At 38.9% G+C, this 15,302-nt stretch overlaps 1 protein-coding gene across 1 annotated transcript; it reads left to right on the forward strand.

The window, feature by feature from the left end:
* The first annotated feature begins 2,771 nt into the window (after positions 1-2,771).
* Positions 2,772-11,155, forward strand: and2 (actinodin2). Its single transcript, XM_084732892.1, has 6 exons — positions 2,772-2,927; positions 4,151-4,242; positions 6,802-6,846; positions 7,509-7,645; positions 8,547-9,452; positions 10,288-11,155. Exons 2-6 carry the CDS (start codon positions 4,170-4,172, stop codon positions 10,687-10,689), a joined length of 1,563 nt encoding a protein of 520 aa, XP_084589018.1. The 5' UTR covers positions 2,772-2,927; positions 4,151-4,169; the 3' UTR covers positions 10,690-11,155.
* The last annotated feature ends 4,147 nt before the right edge of the window (positions 11,156-15,302 follow it).

Here is a 15,302-nt window from a genome sequence, read left to right on the forward strand (position 1 = left end):
TTTTTAATTACACATTATATTTAGGATATTTTTACCACTTCATCTTGCCCTTGCTCTTTGCTGTACTCAAGATGCTTTACCAACCCAAAATGTTGGTATTTGACATTGCGGGAATGAGACTCAACAAATTAACTATCCTTGCAACAGCTCCTTGAATTTGAATTATTTTATCTCAAACCATGACTTCTTTCTAAAGCTAAACAAGTAATTTTGTTGTCTAAAACCAAACTCTGACAATTTCACAACGTTACATGTGTGTTTATTTTTGTTACCATGACAATAAAGGTCACCTGGCCATATACAGTATCTGCTCTCGAGAGAAATTAATGCACAGTATGCAAAATTGGACTTTGGTGTATGCACTGACTGCACGATATTTGAAACTGTAAAGTCTTGTTTTTTGTACACAGACTGAAAAGACAAGGTTGATTTTTCTTCCTCCTCCAATTTGACAACACAACCTTCAATTATTAAAGATAAGAGACTGATCTGTTGCTGATTTCTTTGTCATCCTATGTGACATGAAACTTGAACCACAACAAAAGCTCTTACATAAAAGCATTTGACAGGCATCGTCACTTTTACAAGGGTCTGTGTTTTTAATGAGCTTTTCTTTCACAGGTAGCATGAGATGCTTTATGAGTGCTTAGACCAATTTTTTTTTTTTGTGATGTTGCAGTGAATTTTTCGTGCACAGAAAGAGACAGAGATTTCTTCTGATGGGTCTTCTGCTTTAAGCTGAAGGGGACAACCATTTGTCTCCCTCTGTGACAGCCCTGGTTATTCTGAAATGTGTAAATTGCAGGGATCTTAGCCAAGGCTGAGTCATCATCAGTCATGCAACAGGGACACAGTCCTAGGGGACAAACCAGCCAGAAAACCAGCTTTAGGAACTAAGTGGAAGATAATAGGAAGAATAATTCGATTTAGTTTTGAGTTCAATTTTGAGACAATAGGAATAAAAATAGGTTGATATTGAAACTTAGCTGAAGTTTCTCTACCATTCATACACGGGCCTGCTCTCTGATTCTGGAGCTCATCTAAGCAAAAAACAAACAAAACTGTACTGTACTTTATGGGTAAACTAAACAGTTGTAATTGTTATGTTCTAAAAGTTATGGATAAACAGTTAACATTATCAAAAAGTTATGGGTAGACTAAATGGTTGAAATGGTAATGTTAGCTAAAAGTTATGGATAAATAGTAGAAATGATAAAATGATGATTTCTGGATAAATCATCAAATAGTTCTAAATGGTTGAAATAGTTTGCTAAAAGTTGTAGATAAGTCATTGAAACAGGTAAAAGTTGTGGATAACTAGTCGAATAATTAACTAAGTTATGTATAAATGGTTGAAATAGTTCAAAGAAATAGCTTCTGCCACTATAGTATGAATGCAGACCTAGTTGAATTATGAAAAAAATAGGCATGAGAACAATATCCACTGTTAGTAATCCAGTTTAGCACACAAAGAGCCTGTGAGGTACGTCTGGAAAAGAAAGTGGGAACTAAAGATTGCCTGGTGTATTGTTTGACTTTTTCCAGCTAATGTATTCTAGTTTCCATAGCTCCGTATACATGTATATTCCACTGACACGGGCTGGAGGCTGGAGGCTACGTGGCATCAGGAATCTGTACCAAACAAGCAGTGGTGTTGGCATGCTGGTCCTAATGGCTCCACAGCAGCAGCAGCTTCATTAATGGACCATTTGAGGCATTCCTCTCCTCATGACTCCAGCTTCCTATATGTTGTTGGATAAAAAACATGCATGTGAAAAAAGTAGGAAAAGAATGTTTGTTTTCTCACTGACAGTTGTAGATTTTTGAAAAACATGAAAGCATCTTTTTTGCATTAAGATTTATGGGTCTAGCACTTCTAGTGTTTTTTTTTTCTCCAAAAGATGCTCACACCTTATGTAACTCTTCTGCTCCTAGCAGCTGAGTAACATTTAAAGACAAAGAAAACGGCTGCAGACTTCTGACATGAAAACGCTGACACCAAGTTTGGAAACTTCATCAAAAAGGCTGCTGCAACTGCAGCTTGGATGTAGCATTGTTCCACTAAAAATGAAAAAGAGTCGTGTTCCTGTCATCCTGGACAATATTGCTGACACATTTGTCAATATACTGATGCAACATGGTAGTTATTTCAGAAATAGCTTTAATTCTTTTCAGTCAGTTACTACAGAGAGACTGTTCTTATGGAGATAAAAAACAGGAGGTTAATCTGACTGATTTCTTTAGTTTTCTTCCACTAGTAGAGGAGGTTATTGTTATTTACTGCTTGTTGTCTACCAGTAGATGCATCTTTTTCTGTGTATCATCAGGAAAGCACCATGGACATGAGGTCTACTTCTTGCTCTATGGTTTCCACTGAAAGTTTTATGAGCGCTACCTCTGCGGTAGCTGCAGGCACTTCTTTATAAATCTGCTCTCCTGTAACAGAGGCCTCAAGCAGTGTGGATTTAACAGCTCACAGTTTTTCAAGTTCACGCCCACCGAACCGTTTAAATTTCAAATCTCAAAATCATCTTGTGGCTTAAGATACAAATGTCACCTCACCCTACATGTTGACCCCAAATTCCAAACATGTGAGGAAAGAAACCCAGTGTTAAGTGGCACCTTGTTAAGCAGCCATGCTGCTCACCTCATCTAATTACAGGACCCCCATTGGTTGGATGGATGGCAGTGCAGCAGCCAATCCCGTAGCACCTACCAGCACGCCGGAGCCGTACGACATGCCTTTTTGTTTTTAATGATCAAGTGGGGTCCTTAAAAATGTTTCCCTGCCTGTGCATCCCATACAGGGGAGCAGAGAGGTAGACAGCTCAGACCACCACCGTGCAGCAGGATCCCCCGCCCTCAAGAAGCTCGAGCCAGAGAGACGCTCCTGATCACAGGAGGACAGAACTTCAGCACCTTCGCAGGTACGGACCAGAGGTGTCAAAAGTACGCACATTCTTCACAGTACAGATACTTGTGTAAAGAAGACTCTGGTAAAATTAGAAGTACTGATTCAACTAAAAGTAAAAGTGAAAAAGTACAGGCTGTGAAATGTTCTCAGAGTTTAAGAGTAAAAACTTTCCCTCTGAAAGACTTTTCCACTGTTTCTGTGCGAAGATAATTGAACCTCAGCTTTTCTCCTCAGTCAGGCCTCTCCTGTCTGTTTAGTCTTGTTACATATTTAATGCCTTTTCTGTCTTGTTTTTTGTCATTACGTCTTTATTGTCTTCTTACATATTGTTTTATCTTATTATGTCTTTTTCATCTTGTTAAGACTTTAATGTCATTTTTGTCTTTTTATGTGTTTTTCGTCTTGTTACATCTTTTTTGTCTCGTTACGTCCATTTTATCTTGTTACGTCATCTGACATATACTGATGGATACACCCAGGGATTGTCTTGATCAGTCTTGATGTTGGGAAGGTGGCCTTTAATGACACAAAATAAAAATAATCAATAATTCCCCTCAAATTCACTAAAACTAAAGAAACAAGCCTGTTTTCAAAATGTAAGGAGGAGAAAGCATAGATATGTGTTTAAATTTACAGAACAAATTAATAAATACTTAAGTAAAGTACAGATACCTGAAAAATCTGCTTAAGAACAGTAAAGTATCTACGTAGTTACTTCCCACCTCTGGTAAGGACTAAGCTAAAGTTAATATATTTTTAGTTCATATAGCCTCAAAACCTGCCTGCAACTTCTTGTCTTTCTGTTGAAAGCAAGAAAGTCCTCAGACTTTTTCACAGATGTGAAACTGTAGAAGACAATCTCTCATTTTGAGCACATAATTCAAACATCCGTTCAGTAATAGAGAAGATCATTTCAAGCTTTTGGCTGTTTGATTGTTCAGTTCAGTCACTTTTTATTTGATATTCTGATATTCATAACTGAAGTCTTATTTTTCTGGGTAATCCCTGGAAAGCTCTATTACAGCATGTCCTCAATCCTCCTCTATTGTCTTGGCATCAGCCAGTTAAATAAAAGCTCTTTCCAAGTGCATTGTCTTCTCATTTCCACATCCAACAGTCTGCTGGAAAACCCTCCGCAGAAAGCAGCAAGACGCAGTCATCAGTTCACTTTTTGTTAACCATCCTCACACGTGTTACAGCATCATCAGTGATGATTGTTTCTGTCTTTTACCTCAGGAAGCACAGGAAGCAGAACATGGCACGTGTTAGACGACCATCGCTTTCCCTGATCCACACAGGACTCCTGTTAGCTATTGTTTTATTACCAGGTGAGACTTGATTCACAGATTTTAACTGATTTAAAGTTTATCTATGACTTTATCTGTTCATTTAGTTGACAGACAGATGGAAAGCTGTTCCTCTTCTGCTAGGTTTATAACTACACATGCAGGTATTTAGCCTATCACTGAGGATAACGCAGTCTTTTTTGGGGAATTTGGGGGATTTTTTAACCTTGGGAGGAGTTCGCACTGTACAGTTACACAAAAATGATATTTAAAGGTGCAGTGTCTCAGTCTCATTACCAGGTTGTCAAATTCCACTGTTCTGGGAATCAAACTCAGCATTCAACTATCTTACTGATCTGTGATGGGCTAAATTTTCTAAGGGCTGAAAAAAGCCAAGAGGACAAGCAGAAGTCTAGTTTTCTCTCAGACCACCTGAATTACATTATGCTTAAACATTATTATGGAACTTAAATGACCTAAACCCGGATTTAAGTGCATTTTGACTTAGTGTTTCTTCACAATAACAATATTTCTGGGAGTGAGACAACTTTGAAACATTATCTATCTATCTATCTATCTATCTATCTATCTATCTATCTATCTATCTATCTATCTATCTATCTATCTATCTATCTATCTATCTATCTATCTATCTATCTATCAGAGACAGAGCACATTAATGAACATCAGTTTATAATACAGGATGTTAATATAACTGAGTTAGCAAAAATGCTAATTTACATCTGTAATCCCTAGGCAAGTAAAAGAGAGAACAAAAAAAAAAAAATTCTTTCTCATCCATTTAATCATCTTCCTTCTTAGTAGCAGTGGTGGGATGTATCTCAAGTATTGTACAGCCACCACTTATACTACCATAAAGTACAATATTGAAGAACTTGCAGTGGTGGATAGTATTCAGATCTTTATATACTGTTAAGCAGTTTAATATACACTTATGCATTATTTTCTATAAGATCATCATATGTTTGTCATGTCGCTGCTCTGTAAGAACCATTTGAGCTCAGAAAAACAGTCCTGTTTTCAGCTTTGTTACCATGCATTTTTCTAATTTCTAATTAAATATATCTCAAATTTCTCTAATTCCACATGCATTATTTGATTGGGCAGTATGGACATGAAAAACTGTAATGAAATGTATAATGTAATGTATAATGTGTGCCTCTGAGATGAGTAAGTTGCATAAAATGGAAATACACAAGAAAAAGTACCTCAAATTTGTATACAGTAATTGAGTAAAGGTACATTCCACCACTGACAGCTGGATTTAAAGAGGTGAGGAGGAGTTCACACAAATAATACAATACAAATTATTAAGAATGACTGATTTAGGGATGAAATGAAATTAAAAAAGCATTGAAATCTGTTGCGTTTAGTGTTTCTCCACAATAATGATCATAGTCAGACAACTTTGAAACATCATATAGACCACTGGATCCAAACCAGACTTATGATAATGTCCACAGTATTTCACAAAAAAAAAAGAAAAAGAAAAGAAAAACTGAAGAACAATTAACACAATTTTGAGTAAGAGAAATCTGTTTTATCTTCCTTTCTCATTCATTTAATCATCTTCCTTTCTACAAGTGTATTTTTGGCAGTGGTGGAATGTATGTAAGGCAATTTACTCAAGAACTGTAGCTGACTAAAGCACAATACTGAGATACTGTACTTTTACTTCGCTTCAGTCCGTCCATATTATGTGATTTTCTACTCTGCTGATTGAGATTTTATGAAGAAACACTACATTACTACATTTACACTCCATTACAACTGTATAATCCTACTTGCACATTAATGCATCATTGCATTAAGTACATTTTGCTGCATAATACTTACTTTTACTTAAATATGATTTGAATACAAGATTTTTACATGTAATATACTATTTTTAAAGTTTCTGGCCGCTTCTTCTTTTCCTGGTTTTTGTTCAAAAATCTTTAGCACAGAATTATAGAGACACCATTACCTTGATCTCTTTAACAGTAAAAAAGCATGACATGTTGGTGTGTGAGGCAGCCTGAAGGTACCTGAGAAATCTGAGTCATAAAAGGACATCTATAACTGCTCCTCTGGGAGATTTTCCACATTAATAAATGAGAAGCTCCGGAAGTTTCCTGCATAATCAGCTGACTTGGCTGTTTTCTTATGGCAGTAAACTTCAGAAGGAACCTCCTGGTGGAGCAGAAGACACTCCACAGGGACACAGACATGTCCCCTCCCTCCCACCTCCAACTTTTTTACAGTGTATTGGTAATTGGTTTGTGTATGAGGGCCCACTCTTTGTAGTTTTACAGGTTGAGGAGGCCCCCAGTATTTGCACCAACTCCACCGGTCTGGTTCAAAGCCTGACTGAGCACGTATAAGGGCTGGTTGGGGGTGTGGAGGAGGAGGGTGGGGTGTTTAATCTGCAGGACTCTGCCTGTGCCGGGGCGCCAGAGCCCCAACACCTGCCGTGTTTCACCCAGGGGCTTATTAGGAGCTCAGCGTTTTCCCTGATGTTAAGGGAAAGCTGTAACATCTGGTTCTAGTCAGCCTAATGTCCCTGCTGCTGCTAATGTGGATGCTGCTTGTTTTTTACAGAGTTTCTGGGGGCCGTTCCACTGGAGCAGCACAAGGAAGAGGAAGGTGGGGACCTGAGACGTGGCATCTGGGACACGTTGGCTTTTTAATCACTTAGAGTAACCTTCCATAAAACTGTTAACTAACTATTTTTATACTTTGCATAGATCAAACAAAAAAGGTGCTCATAGGCAGATTTTTGTTAGCTTTGGACAGTGCTAGGCTAGTTGTTTCCCCCTGCTTACAGTCTTTGTGCTAAGCTAGGCTAACCAGCTGCTAGCTCCTGTTATACATTTAATGGATGAATATGACGGTTGCATTGATCTTCTCATCAAACTCCTAACAAGAAAGCAAATAAAAGAAAGTGTATTTCTTAAAATGTTGAATTATTCCCTTAATAAAATAGCTATTAATACATTTACTAATTATAGGATGTTACAGCTTGAGTGTATAATGTTTGATGATTTTCACAGTAAGCTAGTTAGTTTATTGACTTAAATATCACAATACAAACAAATTAACTACATGCTTGAATAAAAAACAAAATGATAATGGATTATCTCAATTCTAAAGGTCTGTCTGAGGATATATACATACACAATATCTTCTATAGTCAACAAATGCAAACATATCTGTTCAGTTTTACGACCTCATTGTTAGATTCTGGCTCCAGCACTTTTAATTTAGTGCACTTTCTCCCTCTGCTCTGCTCCCCTCAGTGCCTGCAGTGCCTGATGATGTGAAAGCCGAGGCCGCAGCTCGCAACAGAAGGAACGTCCCCGTCTTGGCTGTGCCCCAGTTCAAACGTGTGCCCGACTTCTGGGGATGGTACCAGTACTTTGTAAAGAGCCACAACCAGGAGGGAGTGAGTGGAGTTTGTTTCACAAGAATTACTCAGTTTCTCCTAGTCAAGATTATTAAACAGTGCTTGTTTTTCCATAGAAAAATTCATGATTATACAAAAGTATGTCATTACCCTCTTAATGTGCTAACTAACTCTGCAATGTAACTCATGTGTCAGCTTGTTAGAGCTCTGTGGTTTAAAAGATGCACATTGTACGGTTTGAGTAACAAGACAGTGAGAAGAAAAAGACCTCTACATGCGTTCCTCCTCAGAGGATTTGTGTGAATGAGTGAATCCAGATATATTTTGCACAATTTTAAACTAATCTATGTTTAGTAAATCCAAGTTTATTGATACTAACTAACTAACTAACTAACTAACTAACAAAATGTTACATTGTTTGAACACTATATTATTTGCCTGCTAGCCAAAATTAAGTGCTGTCAGGATCTAAGAACGATAAATGACAAAACGTTATAACGTTGGCTAGCTGGTTAAAGTTTTTTAAAGATTAAAAACAGACAACAGCACAAGAAGGAAAAAAAAGAGACTGAATGGCAAGTAATGTGTGTTTAAATGGATCAAGAGACGCATCATGACACTTGTTTGGTTTAATCTGTCCCTTAACTTTCTCTCTCACAAAGAGGCAGCCATTTTTAAAAAGTTAAACCTCCTCATGTTTAATGTTAACACTAAATCACGTTGTTTGGTGCAACAGAATTAAATGTAATATATGTTTAGAGTACGAACTAGTGTACGAAGGCTTGGTGCAACACAACTTAAAGTTAAACTATGATTTATTCATTTAAAAATGAATCCTTGTTGGTATTTTAGTTTTATTTTCAGTTCCTCTATGGCATACAAGCCATATCAAATCAGAGCATGTTTATTGATTTTGTCTCCTCTCCACCCTGTCTTTCAGGTGGAGGATCTGGATCGTCTGTACATGGCCTACCTGCAGAACAAGCACAGGTCAGAGGAGGCCCCCACCTTCAACCACTACCTCAAGCACCTCAGTGAGATCTACAAGTCTTGTGCTGATTCTGACGATCCAGAGTGCATCACTGAGTCCACCAGCAAGCCAAAGGCTGCAGTGGTGATGCCCGCCTCCCTCAAGTCTGCTCCCATCAGGATGTGCAACCCTTACCTTGACCCCTACTGCCTCTTCCCTCTCCTCCCCCATGCTGCTCCACAGCCCGAGTCTGAGGCCTCTCCAGCTCCCGCCAAGATTCCAGCCCCTATCCTGACGCCACTGCTGCCAATGCCCCTGAAGAGCCCCACTGGCTTCTACTACTACGCCCCCGTCCTGGAGCCTTTCCTGAGCACTGAGCAGAGGACTGAGCTGCTGAGGATCTGCAACCCTGAAGATGTGGAATGTCTGCAGTATCACCTGAGGGCAGCTTATGGCTACCGCCCTGCCCCTGGCCCTGCTCCGTCCTACGCCGCCCTAAAATGTGACCCCAAGGACCCCTACTGCATGCCCACCCTGGTCCACAAAGCCCCCACCGGCTTCTACCACCTGCTGTACCCCACCTGTGACCCAGCAGTCGATCCTCTGTGCGTGACCAACGTCGCTGCTCCTGCTCCTCTTGCTGCAGGGGAGGCCCCTAAAGAGCAGCACTGCAACCCTCTCTTTGACGCCGGCTGCAACCCGCTCACCGCCACCAAGCTGTCTGGCCTCACCAAACCCGTGCTGGAGTATGCACCCAAGGATGAGCCCGCACCTCCTGCTGCTCCTCTGACCTGCGACCCTCGGTTTGACCCATACTGCATACTGGCAGCCGCTGCTGCCCTGCGCAAGCCACCTCCTCAGATCCCCGAGCACCAGGTCTGAATCTGAAGTCCTCCTACTAGGATAGTCCAATGTTTTGACCATTGACTGTATATAAAGATGGACAACATGAGAGCTCCCCAAAAGTGAAGCCAAAACATCTTGATCTCCGCCTGGTGACTGGCTGCAGTGGAGGTCATAAGGCCAGACCTCTCCATGTTAGCAGATTGGACATGGGCCAAATTAAACATCACAGTACATGTCAAATATTTTTTTTTATAAAAATTGTCTCTGCCATTTCAAGTAGCTGATGTTTGCTCGAGTGTTGATTTGACCAGTTTGGCATTAATTACTTAATTGATGCTATAAAAAGGGTGTTTCAAGTCATGATTGACAGCTGCTTGTGAATGAGTTGGCTGGTTATTCAGCTGCTCTGTAATCTTGAACAAAAACTTACATTGTTTGCTGGTTAGCTAAACAGTTAACAAAATGTTGCATTGTTTGGTAGCTAGCTTCTCTGCACAGTTTGGTTATAATTAGTTATTTGATGCTATGATGAGGGGATTTTACATCATGACCCGATCACTACTGTGTAGACTCTGGCTCCAAATGTCGTCACCAGCAGAAGACGGCAGCATTTGTGTCACGGATATTTTGGCTTCATTTTTGTATAGTGGAAAGAAATGGACACGAGTCGTCCATCTTTATTTACAGTTAATGTTTTTGACTAATATAGTGTAATCTTGCTTTGTTGAATGGTTCTATTAATCTTTTATTCCTTTTCACTTGGTTTATTAAATGTAGTGTAATGAAATGGGTGTTGCTGCATAATGCTTTCACTTGCTATCTTCGATCTGTTTTTGAATAAAATAAAAACCAATCAATCAACTAGGTCCGCTACAAGCTCGGCATCCGCGGCAAGACCAAGGAGGGCTACGACTGCTATGTGCACTATGACAAAGGCTGCACCCCGGTGAAGTCTGGCCCTGAGGCCAAGGCCGACATCAAGGCTCCAGCCAAGCCCTTCTGCCATCCATTCGACCCCAACTGTGGCAAGTTCGCATCACCTGCCAATATTGAGGCCCCGAAGTCCAGCAAGGACGGCATCATCCTGCCCGACCCCAACTGCGACCCTGAGTTTGACTACAACTGCCGCCTGCGTCGCGCTGAGCCCGCTGCTGCCGCTGATGAGCCTGCGGAGGAGAAAGCTGTTGCTGATGAACCTGCCAAGGAGGCCGCCGCCGTCCCACGCTTCGAAGACTTCCTCAGGGGGGTCATGAGCCAGCACAAGTAGCTTTAACAAAATTAACACCTACTAGATAATCTACCTGGCAGAAATGGACCACAACCTTTCAAAACATCAAGTCTCTCCAAAAACTATCAAATCAATCATAAAATATTGCAGCTGTTAGATAGTCAATCTCATTTTCCCTGATAATCTGAAGGTCTGATTAAAAAAGAGGAAACAATTTAAGGGACAAGCATCACATAACAGTATGAAAACTTGTGGATTAAACACTTCATGTATGTATGTTTGTAGAAAAGAGTCGTATGTATAGATGTGTGATAGATTAGGGGTACTGTAGTTTGAATTTGTGTCAGCGGGCAAGAATTTCTCTCTGTTGTACATTCTCTGTTTCCATTTGAGTTACCCTATGTGTATTTAATGTTGTTTTTCACATTTTTCTGTAACTCTAAACCTCATAATGCTTCATCTGTTTAGTTTTTATGAAGTTCTAAATAAAAAAAGATTTGAAAAACTTCTGAATTTTCTTTCCATAACAGACACATGTGTTTGGCACAAAGGTAAAAGTATAAAACCTCATGATGACAGCAGCGACACGACACTCCTTAAGTTTTAAGTAATATTTAGAAAGTTTTTAACCAGGTTAGAGGGAGCCTGCTCAGTCTCCAGCTGTTGTAACTAGCATGCAGTTCACAGTTGATCCTCAGTGTGCCAGCTGGTATGTTGGCAGTTTATGCTCCACCATTATGAAAATAGCTTATTGTTGCTACATCTGTACATTTTGTATTCACACATAATAATCACAGAAAATATGTGCTTTGCATGATAGTACATCACACTGTATGAATTAGAAATGCATTAATACAGGAGGCAATAACATCCAATATTCATCCAATGTTGTTGCCTTTATTTAAAAGATTAGTGGTGATAGAAGAGAAACACAATGTGGGTCTCGGGCCTCAAGGTGTCAAACTGCGATTACTGCAGTTATATGGTATATATTTTAAACACTTGGCTATCAATAGTCATCTCTCCAGCATTGTGTTTTAGCTAAGATTAAGAATAACTGAGAGGGTCAGTACATCTTAATTATAAAAACCTTACTACCATGCAGACAGATCCAGTAAAGAGGATTTAATGTCATCTTATACTCCAGTAAATGGCGGTAGATTGAACTTGCTTTCAAAACTATGGTGCCGCAGGAATGAGTCCTAATAAGTCCTTGTCTTGTCATGACGTCAAATGTTTTTTTTTAGAGACTGGCGAATGAGATCAAAGCTTGTTTCACTTCGTTGTAGCACAGTGTCTCAATTACATTGTGCCAGAGCTTGTGTCAAATGAGGAATATCACGTGACTGATGACGTCCAAAGCCTCAAATGTCACTTATGCTTCAGACAGAGCTTCATTCAACTTGACAGTTTTGAAAGTTTTACAGCTGAACTACGTGGTTTGCACATTAGTGGGATAAGAAGAGAGGAGAATAACTGAGAAATGTGGTGATGTACATTAGAAGGCCATAATCATAAATATGAGAACATTTCCTCATGACACCAAGCAATGATGTAATAATGTAATAGGCGAATTAATGAATATCATTTTCCAGGGACATCACATTGCAACTCATATGAAATGTAAAAAAAAATAAAAAAAATAAAAAATTAAGTTTAAAAACATGAGCCAGTCACAGTAGCACTTGGATTAAATTACACCAAAATGGTAAAGTATTTTTTGTTTCAACCTAAATATTTTATGTCTAGGTTTTCTTGACAATGCATGATTATACTGCACAATAACATCTATATTTAATGCAGCACTTCTGAACAAAACTATAGATTTCTTAACAACATCAATATCAAGAACTCAAGGTTCAAGAACCTCAAGCAAGTCCAGTTGCCTCCATGCAGCTCCTAGAGAGACTACAGAGGTCATCGAGGGCATTAAATGTCATCACACTGAACACTAATCACTTAGTGGTGGTGGTATGAAGTCATGTGACTGTGGTGTAGTTTGTTCATATCCTAATGTTAGCTTCTTACCTCTGGATTGCATTTTGCTTCATTGCACTTCAAAAATCATTAAAGTGGTGTTCAACTGTGAAGATCATCTTGCTGAACAAAACATGTAATTATGAACTTTTGTTCCCCACAGAGCTCATTTTCTGCACTAATAAAAAAAATCAAATGGAAAAAAAAACACTGCTTCCCTGTTTTGTGAAAGGAAGCAGAAGAATGCTGACTTCCATGTTAGCTTACAAAAATATATCCTCCCTGCAGCACTCTATTCCATCTAAACAAGTCAGAGAAGTGATTTGAGCTAATTGCTAAAGTTAGCATGCTAAGATGCTCATATGGCAATGTGCTAATATGCTGTTTACGATGTTGTAGCTATATAGTTGCATTTCTTGTTGTTTATAATTTTGATAGACTAAAAGTGACTCTTAGTTTCAAATGATGATTCAGATGATGGGTGACACTTCAAGAGCCTGGCTTTATGTTATGAATTTTAGTTGTTTCTTCTTCTCCATTCTTACAGAATTCACATTTGTTATCAATATCTACAAATCTTGATAGGAAGTACAGCTGAGGTCCGTGTGAATGTCATTTGTTTTGTGGGTATTTGATCCCTCATAGTTCTCCCTCATGAGAGGAAAGTTAAAGAATCGCCAACACAACATCCTGAGAGGCACAAGAATGTCTGAACAAAGTTTTCTGCCAGTCCATTGATAAGATGTTTCAGACTGGACCAAAGTGGCTGATCAATCAACCACCACTGCCATCCATTTAGAATCACACTGCTATCAAGGATAAAAACTCAAGCAACATGATGAAGGATGTCTGAACAGTGTTGTCACCCACGCTGACCTTTGCCATTCGAAACACATTAACACATTTTGTTTTTTTGAGTTGTCGATGTTGCATCAACTCATATCCTCATTAATAAACTCTCCAAATTTTATTTCTCCAACAAAACATTAAAGTGGTTTAAATCTTATCTGTCTGACTGAGAGCAGTGTGTTACTATTAATAATGAGAAGTCTTCTTTTTTTAAAAACCTAAAACAGGAGTACCTCAGGGGTCTGTTCTAGATCCACTTCTTTTTTGCTTAAACATTAATGATTTACCACAATCATGTGCTGGAGCAGGTTTTCAGATGTATGTAAATGATACATATATCTGGTAAAACTGCTCTGACAGCTGACAGTGATTTTTTTGTTAACATTTGAGTTACTGTGTAACCTCTTGGTCACAAGCAGAATCTAAAATAACCAAACCTCTCATGATGATATACAATGGAGCAATTAAAAATTTGGACAGGAAACCAATTAGATCACATCATTGCCATGTTCTTCAGAAACTAAATATCTTAAGTTTTGATCATTTCATTAATCTAGCCAATCTCAAACTTATCCATAAATGCCTACATAATCAAGCTCCTCATAGTGTCCCCACAATAGTCTCAACTACATTCATGCAAAATACCTGAGAAGTCGACGGTGGTGTGTGAGCAAGATGGTTCATATTTTCTTGTCAGACATCAGTGTTAACGATACAGGGTGAGTGCAGTATACAGTATGTGTCCCTGTTAGCAAATTCTTTAGTTGATGAATGAAGGTATTCTTATAATGTGAACCACCTGCTGTATATTCAAGAAATACTGAATAAAGAACTGTGGTATTTTCTCTCCCAAAGCTGAAATGTTATATTTTAGAGATGAACTGCAGCTGTGGGCTACAAGGACTGCAGTCTGCTTTTCAATAACCAACTTTTCAGAGGCTCCAGTGCACAGCAGTCGCCTGGAGGAGCTGAACACTGCTGCTGCTGCTGACAGTTTTAAAGGCAGATAACACACAGCCTGGCCCAGTAATGACTACCTGAACACAACATGCACTCAAGAAAGCCTCATGGAGGTATGCTCCTAATTGTAGCTGCTGTCCTGTAAAGTTTGGACTTGTGCTGAGTTCTCCTGTCGTACTGGAATTAAAACCGTGTGAGACGAGACCAAGTTTCATTCAAGGACGATCAGGAGTATTTTATATAGGGCTGCACAGTTAATCAAAATGTCATCGACATCACAATGTAGCCAAGTACAATATCCAAATTGTAGAAACTGCAGTTTTCTGATAAAGCAAAAATGTGCGACAAACAGCAATAATGAACTACTGAAGTGCTGCAGAGATGCACTGGCCTGCAACTATTCTTCTGCAGTTAGGGTTAGGAAACATGTTTGTTTGGTACAGACCCCAACAAATGAAAAAAAAGATAATTCCCACTAAAACTGAATTATATCTCAGTTGCAATATCTTTCAAAATAAGTGCAATATTATTTTTTACCATCAAAATAAGATTTCGTCTTTGTCTAGCCTGTGTCTCCTGGACATAAATGACCTCAAATTAAGACAAATGTAAGACTTTGACCATTTTCTCATATTCTTAAATTTGGCTCCTGAGAGATAACCTTTGTCTCGTCTCAGCTCAAGACTAATTTGAGTCCAACTTAAGATTTTAAAATATTTTTTTGTCTCATTGCACTGATATTAAATTTTGTCTTACATAATAGATTCTTGAGATAACAGTGAGATCTAAAAGAAAACCTGACTGTGTTAAATGAGATCTTAAATTTGTCTCAGTGGTCAAATTAAAGTCTTGTTGCTCCATACGGT

The sequence above is a fragment of the Lutjanus erythropterus genome, chromosome 12, assembly GCF_056507025.1.
Source record: "Lutjanus erythropterus isolate fLutEry1 chromosome 12, fLutEry1.hap2, whole genome shotgun sequence".
NCBI classification, from domain to species: Eukaryota; Metazoa; Chordata; class Actinopteri; order Lutjaniformes; family Lutjanidae; genus Lutjanus; species Lutjanus erythropterus.

Coding starts and splice junctions, on each gene's coding strand:
- and2 (XM_084732892.1), top strand. CDS start 4,170: ATGGCACGTGTTAGACGACCATCGCTTTCCCTGATCCACACAGGACTC. Junction 4,243..6,801: donor AGCTATTGTTTTATTACCAG/GTGAGACTTGAT, acceptor TGTTTTTTACAG/AGTTTCTGGGGGCCGTTCCA. Junction 7,646..8,546: donor AGAGCCACAACCAGGAGGGA/GTGAGTGGAGTT, acceptor CCTGTCTTTCAG/GTGGAGGATCTGGATCGTCT.